Consider the following 20,025-nt stretch of genomic DNA (forward strand, 5'->3'; position numbering starts at 1 on the left):
ACCATAATCTGTTCAGGGACTTTCCTAAACTATATCTGTCTGTAACGAACTACGTATATCTAAAAAGAAACGTCTTCACTGTCAACTGCGTTTATTTTCAGCAAAGTTAACATGTGTAAATATTTGTATGAACATAACAAGATTCAACAACTGAGACATAAATTGAACAAGTTCCACAGACATCTGACTAACAGCAATGGAATAATGTGTCCCTGAAGAAAGGTGGTTGGTCAAAATCAAAAGAAACAGTCAGTATCTGGTGCTGCATTAAGTACTGCAATGCATCTCCTCCTCATGGACTGCACCAGATTTGCCAGTTCTTGCTGTGAGATGTTACCCCACCCTTCCACCAAGGCACCTGCAAGTTCCCAGAAATTTCTGGGGGGAATGGCCCTAGCCCTCACCCTCCGATCCAAACAGGTCACAGACATGCACAATGGGATTGAGATCCAGGCTCTTCGCTGGCCATGGCATAACACTGACATTCAGGTCTTGCAGGAAATCACGCACAGAACGAGCAGTATGGCTAGTGGCATTGTCATGCTGGAGGGTCATGTCAGGATGAGCCACAGGAAGGGTACCGCATGAGGGAGGAGGAGGTCTTCCCTGTAACGCACAGCATTGAGATTGCCTGCAATGACAACAAGCTCAGTCTGATGATGCTGTGATACACCGTCCCAGACCATGATGGACCCTCCACCTCCAAATCGATCCCGCTCCAGAGTACAGGCCTCGGTGTAACGCTCATTCCTTTGACGATAAATGTGATTCTGACCATCACCCCTGGTGAGACAAGACCGCGAATTGGCAGTGAAGAGCACTTTTTGCCAGTCCTGTCTGGTCCAGCGACTGTGGGTTTGTGCTGCCCTCAGTCCAGCCTCTCTCAGCTCTCTCTGAACATCATCAAAGGTTAGTGATTCATTTTATCTATATTTCTGCCTTTTGTGACTCCTATATTTGGCTGGAAAAATGGCTGTGTGTTTTTTCAACTTGGCGGTGATCTAACATAATCATATGTTGTGCTTTAGCTGTAAAGCATGACACGATGGGTAGATTAACAAGACGCTTATCTTTCATTTGCTGTATTGGACTTGTGTGAGAGTTACATATTTCTAAAGAATATTTTTTAATTTCACACGCTGCCTTTTCAGCGGAATGTTGTCTGACTGTGCTGCTGTCAACTGTTCTGCCTTATTATTATTTGACCATGCTGGTCATTTATGAACATTTGAACATCTTGGGAACCCCTGCACTAGAAAGGTTAAAGTTAGTGAGGGAGATATGGGACTTCAGCTTCAGTGATTTATGCAGTTCGCTCCAGTCATTAGAGAACTGGAAGGAAAGGATATCAGAAGGGCTATATAAATAAATTTGATTTGATTTGATTTTAAAAAGGAGGAACTGGTTTTGGGTGACCAGTGAGATATACCTGCTGGAGTGCTACGGGTGGGTGCTGCTATGGTGCCCAGTGAGCTGAGATAAGGCGGGGCTTTACCTAGCAGAGACTTGTAGATGACCTGGAGCCAGTGGGTTTGGCAACGAGTATGAAGCGATGGCCAGCCAACGAGCGCGTACAGGTCGCAGTGGTGGGTAATTTAATGGGGCTTTGGTGACAAAATGGATGGCACTGTGATAGACTGCATCCAATTTGTTGAGTAGAGTGTTGGAGGATATTTTATAGATGACATCACCCAAGTTGAGGATCGGTAGGATGGTCAGTTTTACGAGGGTATGTTTGGCAGCATGAGTGAAGGATGCTTTGTTGCGAAATAGGGAGCCGATTCTAGATTTAATTTTGGATTGGAGATGTTTGATGTGAGTCTGGAAGATGCCTAAGGCATGTTCACGCAGATGAGCAGGGACCCTGGGCATTTTTCTTTTGGTGTTTTTCAAAGTCAGTAGAAAGGCCTCTTTAGTGTCCTAAAGAAAACAAGTAGAGAGAAGCCAAATTCAGAAAGTAATTTATGTTGGAGTATCATTGGAGAAAGACGACAGCTCAGCATTTAACACCATAATACCCTCCAAACTCGTCGTTAAGCTCGAGACCTTGGGTCTCGACTCCGCCCTGTGCAACTGGGTCCTGGACTTCCTGACGGGCTTCACACTCAATGTCAACAAAACAAAGGAGATGATCATGGACTTTAGGAAACAGCAGAGGGAGCACCCCCCTATCCACATTGACGGTACAGTTGTGGAGAAGGAGGAAAGTTTTAAGTACCTCTGCGTACACATCACGGACAAACTGAAATGGTCCACCCACACAGACAGCGTGTTGAAGAAGGCGCAACAGCGCCTCTCCAGAGGGTAGTGAGGTCTGCACAACGCATCACCGGGGGCAAACTACCTGCCCTACCAGGACACCTACACCACCCGATGTCACAGGAAGGCCAAAAAGATCATCAAGGACAACAACCACCCGAGCCACTGCCTGTTCACCCCACTATCATCCAGAAGGTGAGGTCAGTACAGGTGCATCAAAGCAGGGACCGAGAGACTGAAAAACAGATTCCATCTCAAGGCCATCAGACTGTTAAACAGCCATCAGTAACATTGAGTGGCTGCTGCCAACATACTAACTCAAATCTCTAGCCACTTTAATCATTAAAAATTGGATTTAATAAATGTATCACTAGTCACTTTAAACAATGACACTTTATATAATGTTTACATACCCTACATTACTCATCTCATATGTATATACTGTACTCTGTACCATCTACTGCATCTTGTTTACATACCCTACATTACTCATCTCATATGTATATACTGTACTCTATACCATCTACTGCATCTTGTTTACATACCCTACATTACTCATCTCATATGTATATACTGTACTCTATACCATCTACTGCATCTTGTTTACATACCCTACATTACTCATCTCATATGTATATACTGTACTCTGTACCATCTACTGCATCATGCCTATGCCGTTCAGACATCGCTCATCCATATATTTATATGTACATATTTATTCCTTTACACTTGTGTGTAAAAGGTAGTTGTTGTGAAATAGTTCAAAAACTTGTTAGATATTACTGCATGGTGTGAACTAGAAGCACAAGCATTTCGCTACACTCACACTAACGTCTGCTAACCATGTATACAGATATACAGATATATTTTACTTGATATTGAATTTATATTGATTTATTTCACCTTTATTTAAGGACTGACTGCTAAGTTCAGGCTACCAAGCTTGCTAGGACAGAACAGATCCGACATGTGTATGTGACCAATGACATTTGATTTGATTTAGCTACCAGCCCAGAGGGTGCCAGCTGTATTTTGATGAACATCAAAGAATTGTTACCAACATCAAAAGAGAGCTGTGAATTTACGTGTTTTAGTTAGAAACATTTCCAGTGAAGTAATTGGACTTGCTGATTCCTTCCTGAAAGAAGAAGACATCTGAAGTTGTAGACCTTTTCAGTTGTTTGACATTACATAGCAGGGCACAGATGAGAAGGGACACCGTTAATAATGGACATTTAGGCCTAATTAGTCATTCAAAGGTGAAGAAAATGACTGTGACAACATCGCAGACTACTTGTTTTATTTGAGTCCCTGACAGCTCTCATACAGACTACATGAACATTCTTTTTGCTTGTTATTGATATAATATATAGAAATGCTGTAAGACTGCTAGGTTGGGTTGCTATGTTTCATTGGTTGTTTTCAAGCTAGGCTACACATGAAGTAGGTTACAGTAGGCTATTCTGTGAACTGTTGTGTTGTTGCCTAAAACTGACAATGTATTTTCATTATTTTCAAGCAGAACTGTCTTGTCATTACCACGGTATTGGGGGCCTAACCTGTCTTAGGGCTGTTTACCAGGTGGGGAGCTATGCTATTAACCAGACACTATGAGGGGCTGTATACAGTGGGTTATTCTGAACCTTTCACCCCCTACTGTTAGAAAAGGTGCCACTACTACTAAGTAGTAGGTTAAATGTGTTGGGCTCTGGTGGTCACTCAACCTCTCAAGACTGATCTGAGAAAAACCATAAACAGCTACGTATATCCTACCTCTTACATGTAGAAAAAAACAACTTTAAATCTTAGCTTCCATTCTACTCTACTTGTAGAGTAAAGAGGAGAGTATTGTCCTGAACTTTCTTTTACAATCATTGGACTGAGAATCTATTCAGCGGTCCAGACAACTTCTGAAATCTTGGTTAAAGCCAGAATAACTATTGAGTTTAGGTGAGTTTAGATGAATTTTGTTCTGTTGTTATAGAGATGTATAGCAGTACCTTGGTTGTCGTGTCGATGCTGGCGGGGACGTCACTAAGGTTGGTTGCCGTGCAGTTGACCCGGGGGCGGTGGTCTTTGTCACGGTCACTATGGCAACCAGTCATGGCATTGGAGTGGTGAGAGAGGGGGAGGAAGAGGAGGAGGAAGACGAGTGCCATGCTGACGGACTGAAAAACCTAGAGGAGAAACAGGTGAGAGAATCATTATGGCACCCATATGTAGTTCCCTACCGGGACCCATAGTGGCTATACAGTCGTGGCCAAAAGTTTTAAGAATGACACAAATATTAATTTTCACAAAATCTGCTGCCTCAGTTTGTATGATGGCAATTTGCATATACTCCAGAATGTTTTGAAGAGTGATCAGATGAATTGCAAAGTCCCTCTTTGCCATGCAAACTAACTGAATCCCCCAAAAAACATTTCCACTGCATTTCATCCCTGCCACAAAAGGACCAGCTGACATCATGTCAGTGATTCTCTCGTTAACACAGGTGTGAGTGTTGACGAGGACAAGGCTGGAGATCACTCTGTTATGCTGATTGAGTTTGAATAACAGACTGGAAACTTCAAAAGGAGGGTGGTGCTTGGAAACATTTTTCTTCCTGTCAATCATGGTTACCTAAAAGGAAACATGTGCCGTCATCATTGCTTTGATCGAAAAGGGCTTCACAGGCAAGGATATTGCTGCCAGTAAGATTGCACCTAAATCAAACATTTATCGGATCATCAAGAACTTCAAGGAGAGCGGTTCAATTGTTGTGAAGAAGGCTTCAGGGTGCCCAAGAAAGTCCAGCAAGCACCAGGATCGTCTCCTAAAGTTGATTCAGCTGCGGGATTGGGGCACCCCCAGGACAGAGCTTGCTCAGGAATGGCAGCAGGCAGGTGTGAGTGCATCTGCACGCAGTGAGGAGAATACTTTTGGAGGATGGCCTGGTGTCAAGAAGGGCAGCAAAGAAGCCACTTCTCTCCAGGATAAACATCAGGGACAGACTGATATTCTGCAAAAGGTGTGTGTCATGCCAACAGTAAAGCACCCTGAGACCATTCATGTGTGGGGTTGCTTCTCAGCCATGAATAAAGAATGGTACCAACACATCCTCCGTGAGCAACTTCTCCCAACCATCCAGGAACAGTTTGGTGATGAACAGTGCCTTTTCCAGCATGATGGAATACTTTGCTATAAGGCAAAAGTGATAAGGCATAAGTGAAAACTAAGTGGCTCGGGGAACAAAACATCGATATTTTGGGTCCTTGACCAGGAAACTCTCCAGACCTTAATCCCATTGAGAACGTTGGTCAATCCTCAAGAGGCAGGTGGACAAACAAAAACCCACAAATTCTGACAAACTCCAAGCATTGATTATTCAAGGATGGGCTGCCATCAGTCAGGATGTGGCCCAGAAGTTAATTGGCCGCATGCCAGGGTGGATTGCAGAGGTCTTGAAAAAGAAGGGTCAACACTGCAAATATTAACTTTTTGCATGAACTTCATGTAATTGTCAATAAAAGCCTTCGACACTTATGAAATGCTTGTAATTATACTTCAGTATCCATAGTAACATCTGACAAAAATATCTAAAGACACTGAAGCAGCAAACTTTGTGGAAATTAATATTTGTTTCATTCTCTAAACTTTTGGTCACGACTGTACAGTATATTTACTGTAATATACACAGTCAATATATAGGGAATAGGTGGGCGTTTGGGACACACTTTATGTTGATATGTTTCTACCATATTACAGGTCATTTATAATAGAGACTGATGTTTCTACCATATTACCAGGTCATTTATAATAGAGACTGATGTTTCTACCATATTACAGGTCATTTATAATAGAGACTGATGTTTCTACCATATTACAGGTCATTTATAATAGAGACTGATGTTTCTACCATATTACCAGGTCATTTATAATAGAGACTGATGTTTCTACCATATTACAGGTCATTTATAATAGAGACTGATGTTTCTACCATATTACCAGGTCATTTATAATAGAGACTGATGTTTCTACCATATTACAGGTCATTTATAATAGAGACTGATGTTTCTACCATATTACCAGGTCATTTATAATAGAGACTGATGTTTCTACCATATTACAGGTCATTTATAATAGAGACTGATGTTTCTACCATATTACAGTTCATTTATAATAGAGACTGATGTTTCTACCATATTACCAGGTCATTTATAATAGAGACTGATGTTTCTACCATATTACAGGTCATTTATAATAGAGACTGATGTTTCTGCCATATTACCAGGTCATTTATAATAGAGACTGATGTTTCTACCATATTACAGGTCATTTATAATAGAGACTGATGTTTCTACCATATTACCAGGTCATTTATAATAGAGACTGATGTTTCTACCATATTACCAGGTCATTTATAATAGAGACTGATGTTTCTACCATATTACCAGGTCATTTATAATAGAGACTGATGTTTCTACCATAATACCAGGTCATTTATAATAGAGACTGATGTTTCTACCATATTACCAGGTCATTTATAATAGAAACTGATGTTTCTACCATATTACAGGTCATTTATAATAGAGACTGATGTTTCTACCATATTACCAGGTCATTTATAATAGAGACTGGTGTTTCTACCATCCATAATACCAGGTCATTTATAATAGAGACTGGTGTTTCTACCATATTACCAGGTCATTTATAATAGAGACTGGTGTTTCTACCATCCATAATACCAGGTCATTTATAATAGAGACTGGTGTTTCTACCATATTACCAGGTCATTTATAATAGAGACTGATGTTTCTACCATCCATAATACCAGGTCATTTATAATAGAGACTGATGTTTCTACCATATTACCAGGTCATTTATAATAGAGACTGATGTTTCTACCATATTACCAGGTCATTTATAATAGAGACTGGTGTTTCTACCATCCATAATACCAGGTCATTTATAATAGAGACTGGTGTTTCTACCATATTACCAGGTCATTTATAATAGAGACTGGTGTTTCTACCATCCATAATACCAGGTCATTTATAATAGAGACTGGTGTTTCTACCATATTACCAGGTCATTTATAATAGAGACTGGTGTTTCTACCATCCATAATACCAGGTCATTTATAATAGAGACTGGTGTTTCTACCATATTACCAGGTCATTTATAATAGAGACTGGTGTTTCTACCATCCATAATACCAGGTCATTTATAATAGAGACTGGTGTTTCTACCATATTACCAGGTCATTTATAATAGAGACTGATGTTTCTACCATCCATAATACCAGGTCATTTATAATAGAGACTGATGTTTCTACCATATTACCAGGTCATTTATAATAGAGACTGATGTTTCTACCATATTACCAGGTCATTTATAATAGAGACTGGTGTTTCTACCATCCATAATACCAGGTCATTTATAATAGAGACTGGTGTTTCTACCATATTACCAGGTCATTTATAATAGAGACTGGTGTTTCTACCATCCATAATACCAGGTCATTTATATTAGAGACTGGTGTTTCTACCATATTACCAGGTCATTTATAATAGAGACTGATGTTTCTACCATATTACCAGGTCATTTATAATAGAGACTGGTGTTTCTACCATCCATAATACCAGGTCATTTATAATAGAGACTGGTGTTTCTACCATATTACCAGGTCATTTATAATAGAGACTGGTGTTTCTACCATATTACCAGGTCATTTATAATAGAGACTGGTGTTTCTACCATCCATAATACCAGGTCATTTATAATAGAGACTGGTGTTTCTACCATATTACCAGGTCATTTATAATAGAGACTGATATTTCTACCATATTACAGGTTATTTATAATAGAGACTGATGTTTCTACCATCCATAATACCAGGTCATTTATAATAGAGACTGATGTTTCTACCATATTACCAGGTCATTTATAATAGAGACTGGTGTTTCTACCATCCATAATACCAGGTCATTTATAATAGAGACTGATGTTTCTACCATCCATAATACCAGGTCATTTATAATAGAGACTGGTGTTTCTACCATAATACCAGGTAATTTATAATAGAGACTGATGTTTCTACCATATTACCAGGTCATTTATAATAGAGACTGATGTTTCTACCATATTACCAGGTCATTTATAATAGAGACTGATGTTTCTACCATAATACCAGGTCATTTATAATAGAGACTGATGTTTCTACCATATTACCAGGTCATTTATAATAGAGACTGGTGTTTCTACCACCCATAATACCAGGTCATTTATAATATAGACTGGTGTTTCTACCATATTACCAGGTCATTTATAATAGAGACTGATGTTTCTACCACCCATAATACCAGGTCATTTATAATAGAGACTGATGTTTCTACCATATTACCAGGTCATTTATAATAGAGACTGGTGTTTCTACCATCCATAATACCAGGTCATTTATAATATAGACTGGTGTTTGTACCATATTACCAGGTCATTTATAATAGAGACTGGTGTTTCTACCATCCATAATACCAGGTCATTTATAATAGAGACTGGTGTTTCTACCATATTACCAGGTCATTTATAATAGAGACTGATGTTTCTACCATATTACAGGTCATTTATAATAGAGACTGGTGTTTCTACCATATTACAGGTCATTTATAATAGAGACTGGTGTTTCTACCATATTACAGGTCATTTATAATAGAGACTGGTGTTTCTACCATATTGCAGGTCATTTATAATAGAGACTGATGTTTCTACCATATTACCAGGTCATTTATAATAGAGACTGATGTTTCTACCATATTACCAGGTCATTTATAATAGAGACTGATGTTTCTACCATATTACCAGGTCATTTATAATAGAGACTGATGTTTCTACCATATTACCAGGTCATTTATAATAGAGACTGATGTTTCTACCATATTACCAGGTCATTTATAATAGAGACTGATGTTTCTACCATATTACCAGGTCATTTATAATAGAGACTGATGTTTCTACCATCCATATTACCAGGCCATTTATAATAGAGACTGATGTTTTTACCATATTACCAGGTCATTTATAATAGAGACTGATATTTCTACCATATTACCAGGTCATTTATAATAGAGACTGATGTTTCTACCATATTACCAGGTCATTTATAATAGAGACTGATGTTTCTACCATATTACCAGGTCATTTATAATAGAGACTGATGTTTCTACCATATTACCAGGTCATTTATAATAGAGACTGATGTTTCTACCATATTGCCAGGTCATTGCCAGGCCCATTCCACAACTTGCAGGCTTGTTTTCAAATTGCTGTGCGTTTTTTTGCCAACCTATTTTGCTACCTGACAACTTTACGGGTTTCACTTTTTAATTACCGTTCATATATTTATTTTTTCCTCGACTTTTTCACTCCGGACGCTTTATCTGGACACGATTCGTCAGGACCTCCAACAGCCGAAGCTAAGTAGTAACATTAACATGATGCCTTCTAATTGCAGCCGCTGTGCTCGCCTTACGGCGAGGATAGCTGTACTGCAAGCCCAGCTTCAGACGCAATCGTTAGGCAAGGGTAATTTCAGTGTAGGAAAGGATGAAACAGCGTCTGTGCCACCAGTAAGTACAGATAGTAGTATAAATCCCCTGGCACAGTCCCCGCAGCCGGACAACTTTCTCACGGTTTCTGGAAGGAAATGCTGTAGGAACGCTCAACCGGTGTCGCTCATTCAGCAGACAGAAACTTTCAACCGGTTCTCCCCATTAAGCAGCGGGTCGGTGTCAGAGGCCGAGTCTTCTCTGGTCTCTACTCCTCCCGTTACGGGGTCTGAGACGCCGAAGCTTCCCACCATTAGCTCTGACAAATTGAAAACTCTAGTCATTGGCGACTCCATTACCCGCAGTATTAGACTTAAAGCGAATCATCCAGCGATCATACACTGTTTACCCGGGGCAGGGCTACCGACGTTAAGGCTAATCTGAAGATGGTGCTGGCTAAAGCTAAAACTGGCGAGTGTAGAGAGTATAGAGATATTGTTATCCACGTCGGCACCAACGATGTTAGGATGAAACAGTCAGAGATCACCAAGCGCAACATAGCTTCTGCGTGCATATCAGCTAGAAAGATGTGTCGGCATCGAGTAATTGTCTCTGGCCCCCTCCCAGTTAGGGGGAGTGATGAGCTCTACAGCAGAGTCTCACAACTCAATCGCTGGTTGAAAACTGTTTTCTGCCCCTCCCAAAAGATAGAATTTGTAGATAATTGGCCCTCTTTCTGGGACTCGCCCACAAACAGGACCAAGCCTGACCTGCTGAGGAGTGACGGACTCCATCCTAGCTGGAGGGGTGCTCTCATCTTATCTGCCAACATAGACAGGGCTCTAACTCCTCTAGCTCCACAATGAAATAGGGTGCAGGCCAGGCAGCAGGCTATTAGCCAGCCTGCCAGCATAGTGGAGTCTGCCACTAGCATAGTTAGTGTAGTCAGCTCAGCTATCACCATTGAGACCGTGTCTGTGCCTCGACCTGGGTTGGGCAAAACTAAACATGGCGGTGTTCGCCTTAGCAATCTCACTAGGATAAAGACCACCTCCATTCCTGTCATTACTGAAAGAGATCATGATACCTCACATCTCAAAATAGGGCTACTTAATGTTAGATCCCTTACTTCAAAGGCAATTATAGTCAATGAACTAATCACTGATCATAATCTTGATGTGATTGGCCTGACTGAAACATGGCTTAAGCCTGATGAATTTACTGTGTTAAATGAGGCCTCACCTCCTGGCTACACTAGTGACCATATCCCCGTGCATCCCGCAAAGGCGGAGGTGTTGCTAACATTTACGATAGCAAATTTCAATTTACAAAAAAAATGACGTTTTCGTCTTTTGAGCTTCTAGTCATGAAATCTATGCAGCCTACTCAATCACTTTTTATAGCTACTGTTTACAGGCCTCCTGGGCCATATACAGCGTTTCTCACTGAGTTCCCTGAATTCCTATCAGACCTTGTAGTCATTGCAGATAATATTCTAATCTTTGGTGACTTTAATATTCACATGGAAAAGTCCACAGACCCACTCCAAAAGGCTTTTGGAGCCATCATCGACTCAGTGGGTTTTGTCCAACATGTCTCTGGACCCACTCACTCTCACAGTCATACGCTGGACCTAGTTTTGTCCCATGGAATAAATGTTGTGGATCTTAATGTTTTTCCTCATAATCCTGGACTATCAGACCACCATTTTATTACGTTTGCAATTGCAACAAATAATCTGCTCAGACCCCAACCAAGGAACATTAAAAGTCGTGCTATAAATTCACAGACAACACAAAGATTCCTTGATGCCCTTCCAGACTCCCTCTGCCTACCCAAGGACGCCAGAGGACAAAAATCCGTTAACCACCTAACTGAGGATCTCAATTTAACCTTGCGCAATACCCTAGATGCAGTTGCACCCCTAAAAACTAAAAAAATGTCTCATAAGAAACTAGCTCCATGGTACACAGAAAATACCCGAGCTCTGAAGCAAGCTTCCAGAAAATTGGAACGGAAATGGCGCCACACCAAACTGGAAGTCTTCCGACTAGCTTGGAAGGATGGTACCGTGCAGTACCGAAGAGCCCTTACTGCTGCTCGATCGTCCTATTTTTCTAACTTAATTGAGGAAAATAAGAACAATCCGAAATTCCTTTTTGATACTGTGGCAAAGCTAACTAAAAAGCAGCATTCCCCAAGAGAGGATGACTTGCACTTTAGCAGTGATAAATTCATGAACTTCTTTGAGGAAAAGATTATGATTATTAGAAAGCAAATTACGGACTCCTCTTTAAACCTGCGTATTCCTCCAAACCTCAGTTGTCCTGAGTCTGCACAACTCTGCCAGGACCTAGGATCAAGAGAGACGCTCAAGTGTTTTAGTACTATATCTCTTGACACAATGATGAAAATAATCATGGCCTCTAAACCTTCAAGCTGTATACTGGACCCTATTCCAACTAAACTACTGAAAGAGCTGCTTCCTGTGCTTGGCCCTCCTATGTTGAACATAATAAACGGCTCTCTATCCACTGGATGTGTACCAAACTCACTAAAAGTGGCAGTAATAAAGCCTCTCTTGAAAAAGCCAAACCTTGACCCAGAAAATATAAAAAACTATCGGCCTATATCGAATCTTCCATTCCTCTCAAAGATTTTAGAGAAGGCTGTTGCGCAGCAACTCACTGCCTTCCTGAAGACAAACAATGTATACGAAATGCTTCAGTCTGGTTTTAGACCCCATCATAGCACTGAGACGGCACTTGTGAAGGTGGTAAATGACATTTTGATGGCATCGGACCGAGGCTCTGCATCTGTCCTCGTGCTCCTAGACCTTAGTGCTGCTTTTGATACCATCGATCACCACATTCTTTTGGAGAGATTGGAAACCCAAATTGGTCTACACGGACATGTTCTGGCCTGGTTTAGGTCTTATCTGTCGGAAAGATATCAGTTTGTCTCTGTGAATGGTTTGTCCTCTGACAAATCAACTGTACATTTCGGTGTTCCTCAAGGTTCTGTTTTAGGACCACTATTGTTTTCACTATATATTTTACCTCTTGGGGATGTTATTCGAAAACATAATGTAAACTTTCACTGCTATGCGGATGACACACAGCTGTACATTTCAATGAAACATGGTGAAGCACCAAAATTGCCCTCGCTAGAAGCATGTGTTTCAGACATAAGGAAGTGGATGGCTGCAAACTTTCTACTATTAAACTCGGACAAAACAGAGATGCTTGTTCTAGGTCCCAAGAAACAAAGAGATCTTCTGTTGAATCTGACAATTAATCTTAATGGTTGTACAGTCGTCTCAAATAAAACTGTGAAGGACCTCGGCGTTACTCTGGACCCTGATCTCTCTTTTGAAGAACATATCAAGACCATTTCGAGGACAGCTTTTTTCCATCTACGTAACATTGCAAAAATCAGAAACTTTCTGTCCAAAAATTATGCAGAAAAATTAATCCATGCTTTTGTCACTTCTAGGTTAGACTACTGCAATGCTCTATTTTCCGGCTACCCGGATAAAGCACTAAATAAACTTCAGTTAGTGCTAAATACGGCTGCTAGAATCCTGACTAGAACCAAAAAATGTGATCATATTACTCCAGTGCTAGCCTCTCTACACTGGCTTCCTGTCAAAGCAAGGGCTGATTTCAAGGTTTTACTGCTAACCTACAAAGCATTACATGGGCTTGCTCCTACCTACCTCTCTGATTTGGTCCTGCCGTACATACCTATACGTACGCTACGGTCACAAGACGCAGGCCTCCTAATTGTCCCTAGAATTTCTAAGCAAACAGCTGGAGGCAGGGCTTTCTCCTATAGAGCTCCATTTTTATGGAACGGTCTGCCTACCCATGTCAGAGACGCAAACTCGGTCTCAACCTTTAAGTCTTTACTGAAGACTCATCTCTTCAGTGGGTCATATGATTGAGTGTAGTCTGGCCCAGGAGTGGGAAGGTGAACGGAAAGGCTCTGGAGCAACGAACCGCCCTTGCTGTCTCTGCCTGGCCGGTTCCCCTTTTTCCACTGGGATTCTCTGCCTCTAACCCTGTTACGGGGCTGAGTCACTGGCTTGCTGGGGCTCTCTCGTGCCGTCCCTGGGGGATGCGTCACCTGGGTGGGTTGATTCACTGTTGTGGTCGGCCTGTCTGGGTTCCCCCCACCCCTTGGGTTGTACCGTGTCGGAGATCTTTGTGGGCTATACTCGGCCTTGTCTCAGGATGGTAAGTTGGTGGTTGAAGATTTCCCTCTAGTGGTGTGGGGGCTGTGCTTTGGCAAAGTGGGTGGGGTTATATCCTTCCTGTTTGGCCCTGTCCGGGGTGTCCTCGGATGGGGCCACAGTGTCTCCTGACCCCTCCTGTCTCAGCCTCCAGTATTTATGCTGCAGTAGTTTATGTGTCGGGGGGGCTAGGGTCAGTTTGTTTATCTGGAGTACTTCTCCTGTCCTATTCGGTGTCCTGTGTAAATCTAAGTGTGCGTTCTCTAATTCTCTCCTTCTCTCTTTCTTTCTCTCTCTCGGAGGACCTGAGCCCTAGAACCATGCCCCAGGACTACCTGACATGATGACTCCTTGCTGTCCCCAGTCCACCTGGCCATGCTGCTGCTCCAGTTTCAACTGGCCTGGGCCCTAGGACCATGTCCCAGGACTACCTGACATGAGGACTCCTTGCTGTCCCCAGTCCACCTGGCCATGCTCCTGCTCCAGTTTCAACTGTTCTGCCTTACTATTATTCAACCATGCTGGTCATTTATGAACATTTGAACATCTTGGCCACGTTCTGTTATAATCTCCACCTGGCACAGCCAGAAGAGGACTGGCCACCCCACATATGCTCTCTCTAATTCTCTCTTTCTTTCTCTCTCTCGGAGGACCTGAGCCCTAGGACCGTGCCCCAGGACTACCTGACATGATGGCTCCTTGCTGTCCCCAGTCCATCTGACTGTGCTGCTGCTCCAGTTTCAACTGTTCTGCCTTATTATTATTTGACCATGCTGGTCATTTATGAACATTTGAACATCTTGGTCATGTTCTGTTATAATCTCTACCCGGCACAGCCAGAAGAGGACTGGCCACCCCACATAGCCCGGTTCCTCTCTAGGTTTCTTCCTAGGTTTTGGCCTTTCTAGGGAGTTTTTCCTAGCCACCGTGCTTTTACACCTGCATTGTTTGCTGTTTGGGGTTTTAGGCTGGGTTTCTGTACAGCACTTTGAGATATCAGCTGATGTATGAAGGGCTATATAAATAAATTTGATTTGATTTGATTTGATTTATAATAGAGACTGATGTTTCTACCATATTACCAGGTCATTTATAATAGAGACTGATGTTTCTACCATATTACAGGTCATTTATAATAGAGACTGATGTTTCTACCATATTGCCAGGTCATTTATAATAGAGACTGATGTTTCTACCATATTACAGGTTATTTATAATAGAGACTGATGTTTCTACCATCCATAATACCAGGTCATTTATAATAGAGACTGATGTTTCTACCATCCATATTACCAGGTCATTTATAATAGAGACTGATGTTTCTACCATATTACAGCTCATTTATAATAGAGACTGATGTTTCTACCATATTACCAGGTCATTTATAATAGAGACTGATGTTTCTACCATATTACCAGGTCATTTATAATAGAGACTGATGTTTCTACCATATTGCCATGTCATTTATAATAGAGACTGATGTTTCTACCATATTACCAGGTCATTTATAATAGAGACTGATGTTTCTACCATATTACCAGGTCATTTATAATAGAGACTGATGTTTCTACCATATTACCAGGTCATTTATAATAGAGACTGATGTTTCTACCATCCATATTACCAGGCCATTTATAATAGAGACTGATGTTTTTACCATATTACCAGGTCATTTATAATAGAGACTGATATTTCTACCATATTACCAGGTCATTTATAATAGAGACTGATGTTTCTACCATATTACCAGGTCATTTATAATAGAGACTGATGTTTCTACCATATTACCAGGTCATTTATAATAGAGACTGATGTTTCTACCATATTACCAGGTCATTTATAATAGAGACTGATGTTTCTACCATATTGCCAGGTCATTTATAATAGAGACTGATGTTTCTACCATATTACCAGGTCATTTATAATAGAGACTGATGTTTCTACCATATTACAGGTCATTTATAATAGAGACTGATGTTTCTACCATATTACCAGGTCATTTATAATAGAGACTGATGTTTCTACCATATTACAGGTCATTTATAATAGAGACTGATGTTTCTACCATATTACAGGTTATTTATAATAGAGACTGATGTTTCTACCATCCATAATACCAGGTCATTTATAATAGAGACTGATGTTTCTACCATCCATATTACCAGGTCATTTATAATAGAGACTGATGTTTCTACCATATTACAGCTCATTTATAATAGAGACTGATGTTTCTACCATATTACCAGGTCATTTATAATAGAGACTGATGTTTCTACCATATTACCAGGTCATTTATAATAGAGACTGATGTTTCTACCATATTACCAGGTCATTTATAATAGAGACTGATGTTTCTACCATATTACAGGTCATTTATAATAGAGACTGATGTTTCTACCATATTGCCAGGTCATTTATAATAGAGACTGATGTTTCTACCATATTACAGGTTATTTATAATAGAAACTGATGTTTCTACCATCCATAATACCAGGTCATTTATAATAGAGACTGATGTTTCTACCATCCATATTACCAGGTCATTTATAATAGAGACTGATGTTTCTACCATATTACAGCTCATTTATAATAGAGACTGATGTTTCTACCATATTACCAGGTCATTTATAATAGAGACTGATGTTTCTACCATATTACCAGGTCATTTATAATCGAGACTGATGTTTCTACCATATTGCCAGGTCATTTATAATAGAGACTGATGTTTCTACCATATTACCAGGTCATTTATAATAGAGACTGATGTTTCTACCATATTACAGGTCATTTATAATAGAGACTGATGTTTCTACCATATTGCCAGGTCATTTATAATAGAGACTGATGTTTCTACCATCCATAATACCAGGTCATTTATAATAGAGACTGATGTTTCTACCATCCATATTACCAGGTCATTTATAATAGAGACTGATGTTTCTACCATATTACAGCTCATTTATAATAGAGACTGATGTTTCTACCATATTACCAGGTCATTTATAATAGAGACTGGTGTTTCTACCATCCATAATACCAGGTCATTTATATTAGAGACTGGTGTTTCTACCATATTACCAGGTCATTTATAATAGAGACTGATGTTTCTACCATATTACCAGGTCATTTATAATAGAGACTGGTGTTTCTACCATCCATAATACCAGGTCATTTATAATAGAGACTGGTGTTTCTACCATATTACCAGGTCATTTATAATAGAGACTGGTGTTTCTACCATATTACCAGGTCATTTATAATAGAGACTGGTGTTTCTACCATCCATAATACCAGGTCATTTATAATAGAGACTGATGTTTCTACCATCCATAATACCAGGTCATTTATAATAGAGACTGGTGTTTCTACCATAATACCAGGTAATTTATAATAGAGACTGATGTTTCTACCATATTACCAGGTCATTTATAATAGAGACTGATGTTTCTACCATATTACCAGGTCATTTATAATAGAGACTGATGTTTCTACCATAATACCAGGTCATTTATAATAGAGACTGATGTTTCTACCATATTACCAGGTCATTTATAATAGAGACTGGTGTTTTACCACCCATAATACCAGGTCATTTATAATATAGACTGGTGTTTCTACCATATTACCAGGTCATTTATAATAGAGACTGATGTTTCTACCACCCATAATACCAGGTCATTTATAATAGAGACTGATGTTTCTACCATATTACCAGGTCATTTATAATAGAGACTGGTGTTTCTACCATCCATAATACCAGGTCATTTATAATATAGACTGGTGTTTGTACCATATTACCAGGTCATTTATAATAGAGACTGGTGTTTCTACCATCCATAATACCAGGTCATTTATAATAGAGACTGGTGTTTCTACCATATTACCAGGTCATTTATAATAGAGACTGATGTTTCTACCATATTACAGGTCATTTATAATAGAGACTGGTGTTTCTACCATATTACAGGTCATTTATAATAGAGACTGGTGTTTCTACCATATTACAGGTCATTTATAATAGAGACTGGTGTTTCTACCATATTGCAGGTCATTTATAATAGAGACTGATGTTTCTACCATATTACCAGGTCATTTATAATAGAGACTGATGTTTCTACCATATTACCAGGTCATTTATAATAGAGACTGATGTTTCTACCATATTACCAGGTCATTTATAATAGAGACTGATGTTTCTACCATATTACCAGGTCATTTATAATAGAGACTGATGTTTCTACCATATTACCAGGTCATTTATAATGGAGACTGATGTTTCTACCATATTACCAGGTCATTTATAATAGAGACTGATGTTTCTACCATCCATATTACCAGGCCATTTATAATAGAGACTGATGTTTTTACCATATTACCAGGTCATTTATAATAGAGACTGATATTTCTACCATATTACCAGGTCATTTATAATAGAGACTGATGTTTCTACCATATTACCAGGTCATTTATAATAGAGACTGATGTTTCTACCATATTACCAGGTCATTTATAATAGAGACTGATGTTTCTACCATATTACCAGGTCATTTATAATAGAGACTGATGTTTCTACCATATTGCCAGGTCATTTATAATAGAGACTGATGTTTCTACCATATTACCAGGTCATTTATAATAGAGACTGATGTTTCTACCATATTACAGGTCATTTATAATAGAGACTGATGTTTCTACCATATTGCCAGGTCATTTATAATAGAGACTGATGTTTCTACCATATTACAGGTTATTTATAATAGAGACTGATGTTTCTACCATCCATAATACCAGGTCATTTATAATAGAGACTGATGTTTCTACCATCCATATTACCAGGTCATTTATAATAGAGACTGATGTTTCTACCATATTACAGCTCATTTATAATAGAGACTGATGTTTCTACCATATTACCAGGTCATTTATAATAGAGACTGATGTTTCTACCATATTACCAGGTCATTTATAATAGAGACTGATGTTTCTACCATATTGCCAGGTCATTTATAATAGAGACTGATGTTTCTACCATATTACCAGGTCATTTATAATAGAGACTGATGTTTCTACCATATTACAGGTTATTTATAATAGAGACTGATGTTTCTACCATCCATAATACCAGGTCATTTATAATAGAGACTGATGTTTCTACCATATTACCAGGTCATTTATAATAGAGACTGGTGTTTCTACCATCCATAATACCAGGTCATTTATAATAGAGACTGATGTTTCTACCATCCATAATACCAGGTCATTTATAATAGAGACTGGTGTTTCTACCATAATACCAGGTAATTTATAATAGAGACTGATGTTTCTACCATATTACCAGGTCATTTATAATAGAGACTGATGTTTCTACCATATTACCAGGTCATTTATAATAGAGACTGATGTTTCTACCATAATACCAGGTCATTTATAATAGAGACTGATGTTTCTACCATATTACCAGGTCATTTATAATAGAGACTGGTGTTTCTACCACCCATAATACCAGGTCATTTATAATATAGACTGGTGTTTCTACCATATTACCAGGTCATTTATAATAGAGACTGATGTTTCTACCACCCATAATACCAGGTCATTTATAATAGAGACTGATGTTTCTACCATATTACCAGGTCATTTATAATAGAGACTGGTGTTTCTACCATCCATAATACCAGGTCATTTATAATATAGACTGGTGTTTGTACCATATTACCAGGTCATTTATAATAGAGACTGGTGTTTCTACCATCCATAATACCAGGTCATTTATAATAGAGACTGGTGTTTCTACCATATTACCAGGTCATTTATAATAGAGACTGATGTTTCTACCATATTACAGGTCATTTATAATAGAGACTGGTGTTTCTACCATATTACAGGTCATTTATAATAGAGACTGGTGTTTCTACCATATTACAGGTCATTTATAATAGAGACTGGTGTTTCTACCATATTGCAGGTCATTTATAATAGAGACTGATGTTTCTACCATATTACCAG

The 20,025-nt window shown here is 39.3% G+C and overlaps 1 protein-coding gene across 1 annotated transcript in view; it reads right to left on the reverse strand.

The window, feature by feature from the left end:
• Positions 1–20,025, reverse strand: part of LOC124013890 (platelet glycoprotein Ib alpha chain) — a 50,645-nt gene that overhangs the window by 18,680 nt on the left and 11,940 nt on the right. Inside the window, exon 2 of the mRNA XM_046328441.1 lies at positions 4,260–4,436. Within this exon, the coding sequence (XP_046184397.1) occupies positions 4,260–4,418 (159 nt within the window). The 5' untranslated portion in view covers positions 4,419–4,436. The remainder of the gene's footprint in view (positions 1–4,259; positions 4,437–20,025) is intronic.

The sequence above is a fragment of the Oncorhynchus gorbuscha genome, linkage group LG25 (assembly GCF_021184085.1).
Source record: "Oncorhynchus gorbuscha isolate QuinsamMale2020 ecotype Even-year linkage group LG25, OgorEven_v1.0, whole genome shotgun sequence".
Taxonomy (NCBI): Eukaryota; Metazoa; Chordata; class Actinopteri; order Salmoniformes; family Salmonidae; genus Oncorhynchus; species Oncorhynchus gorbuscha.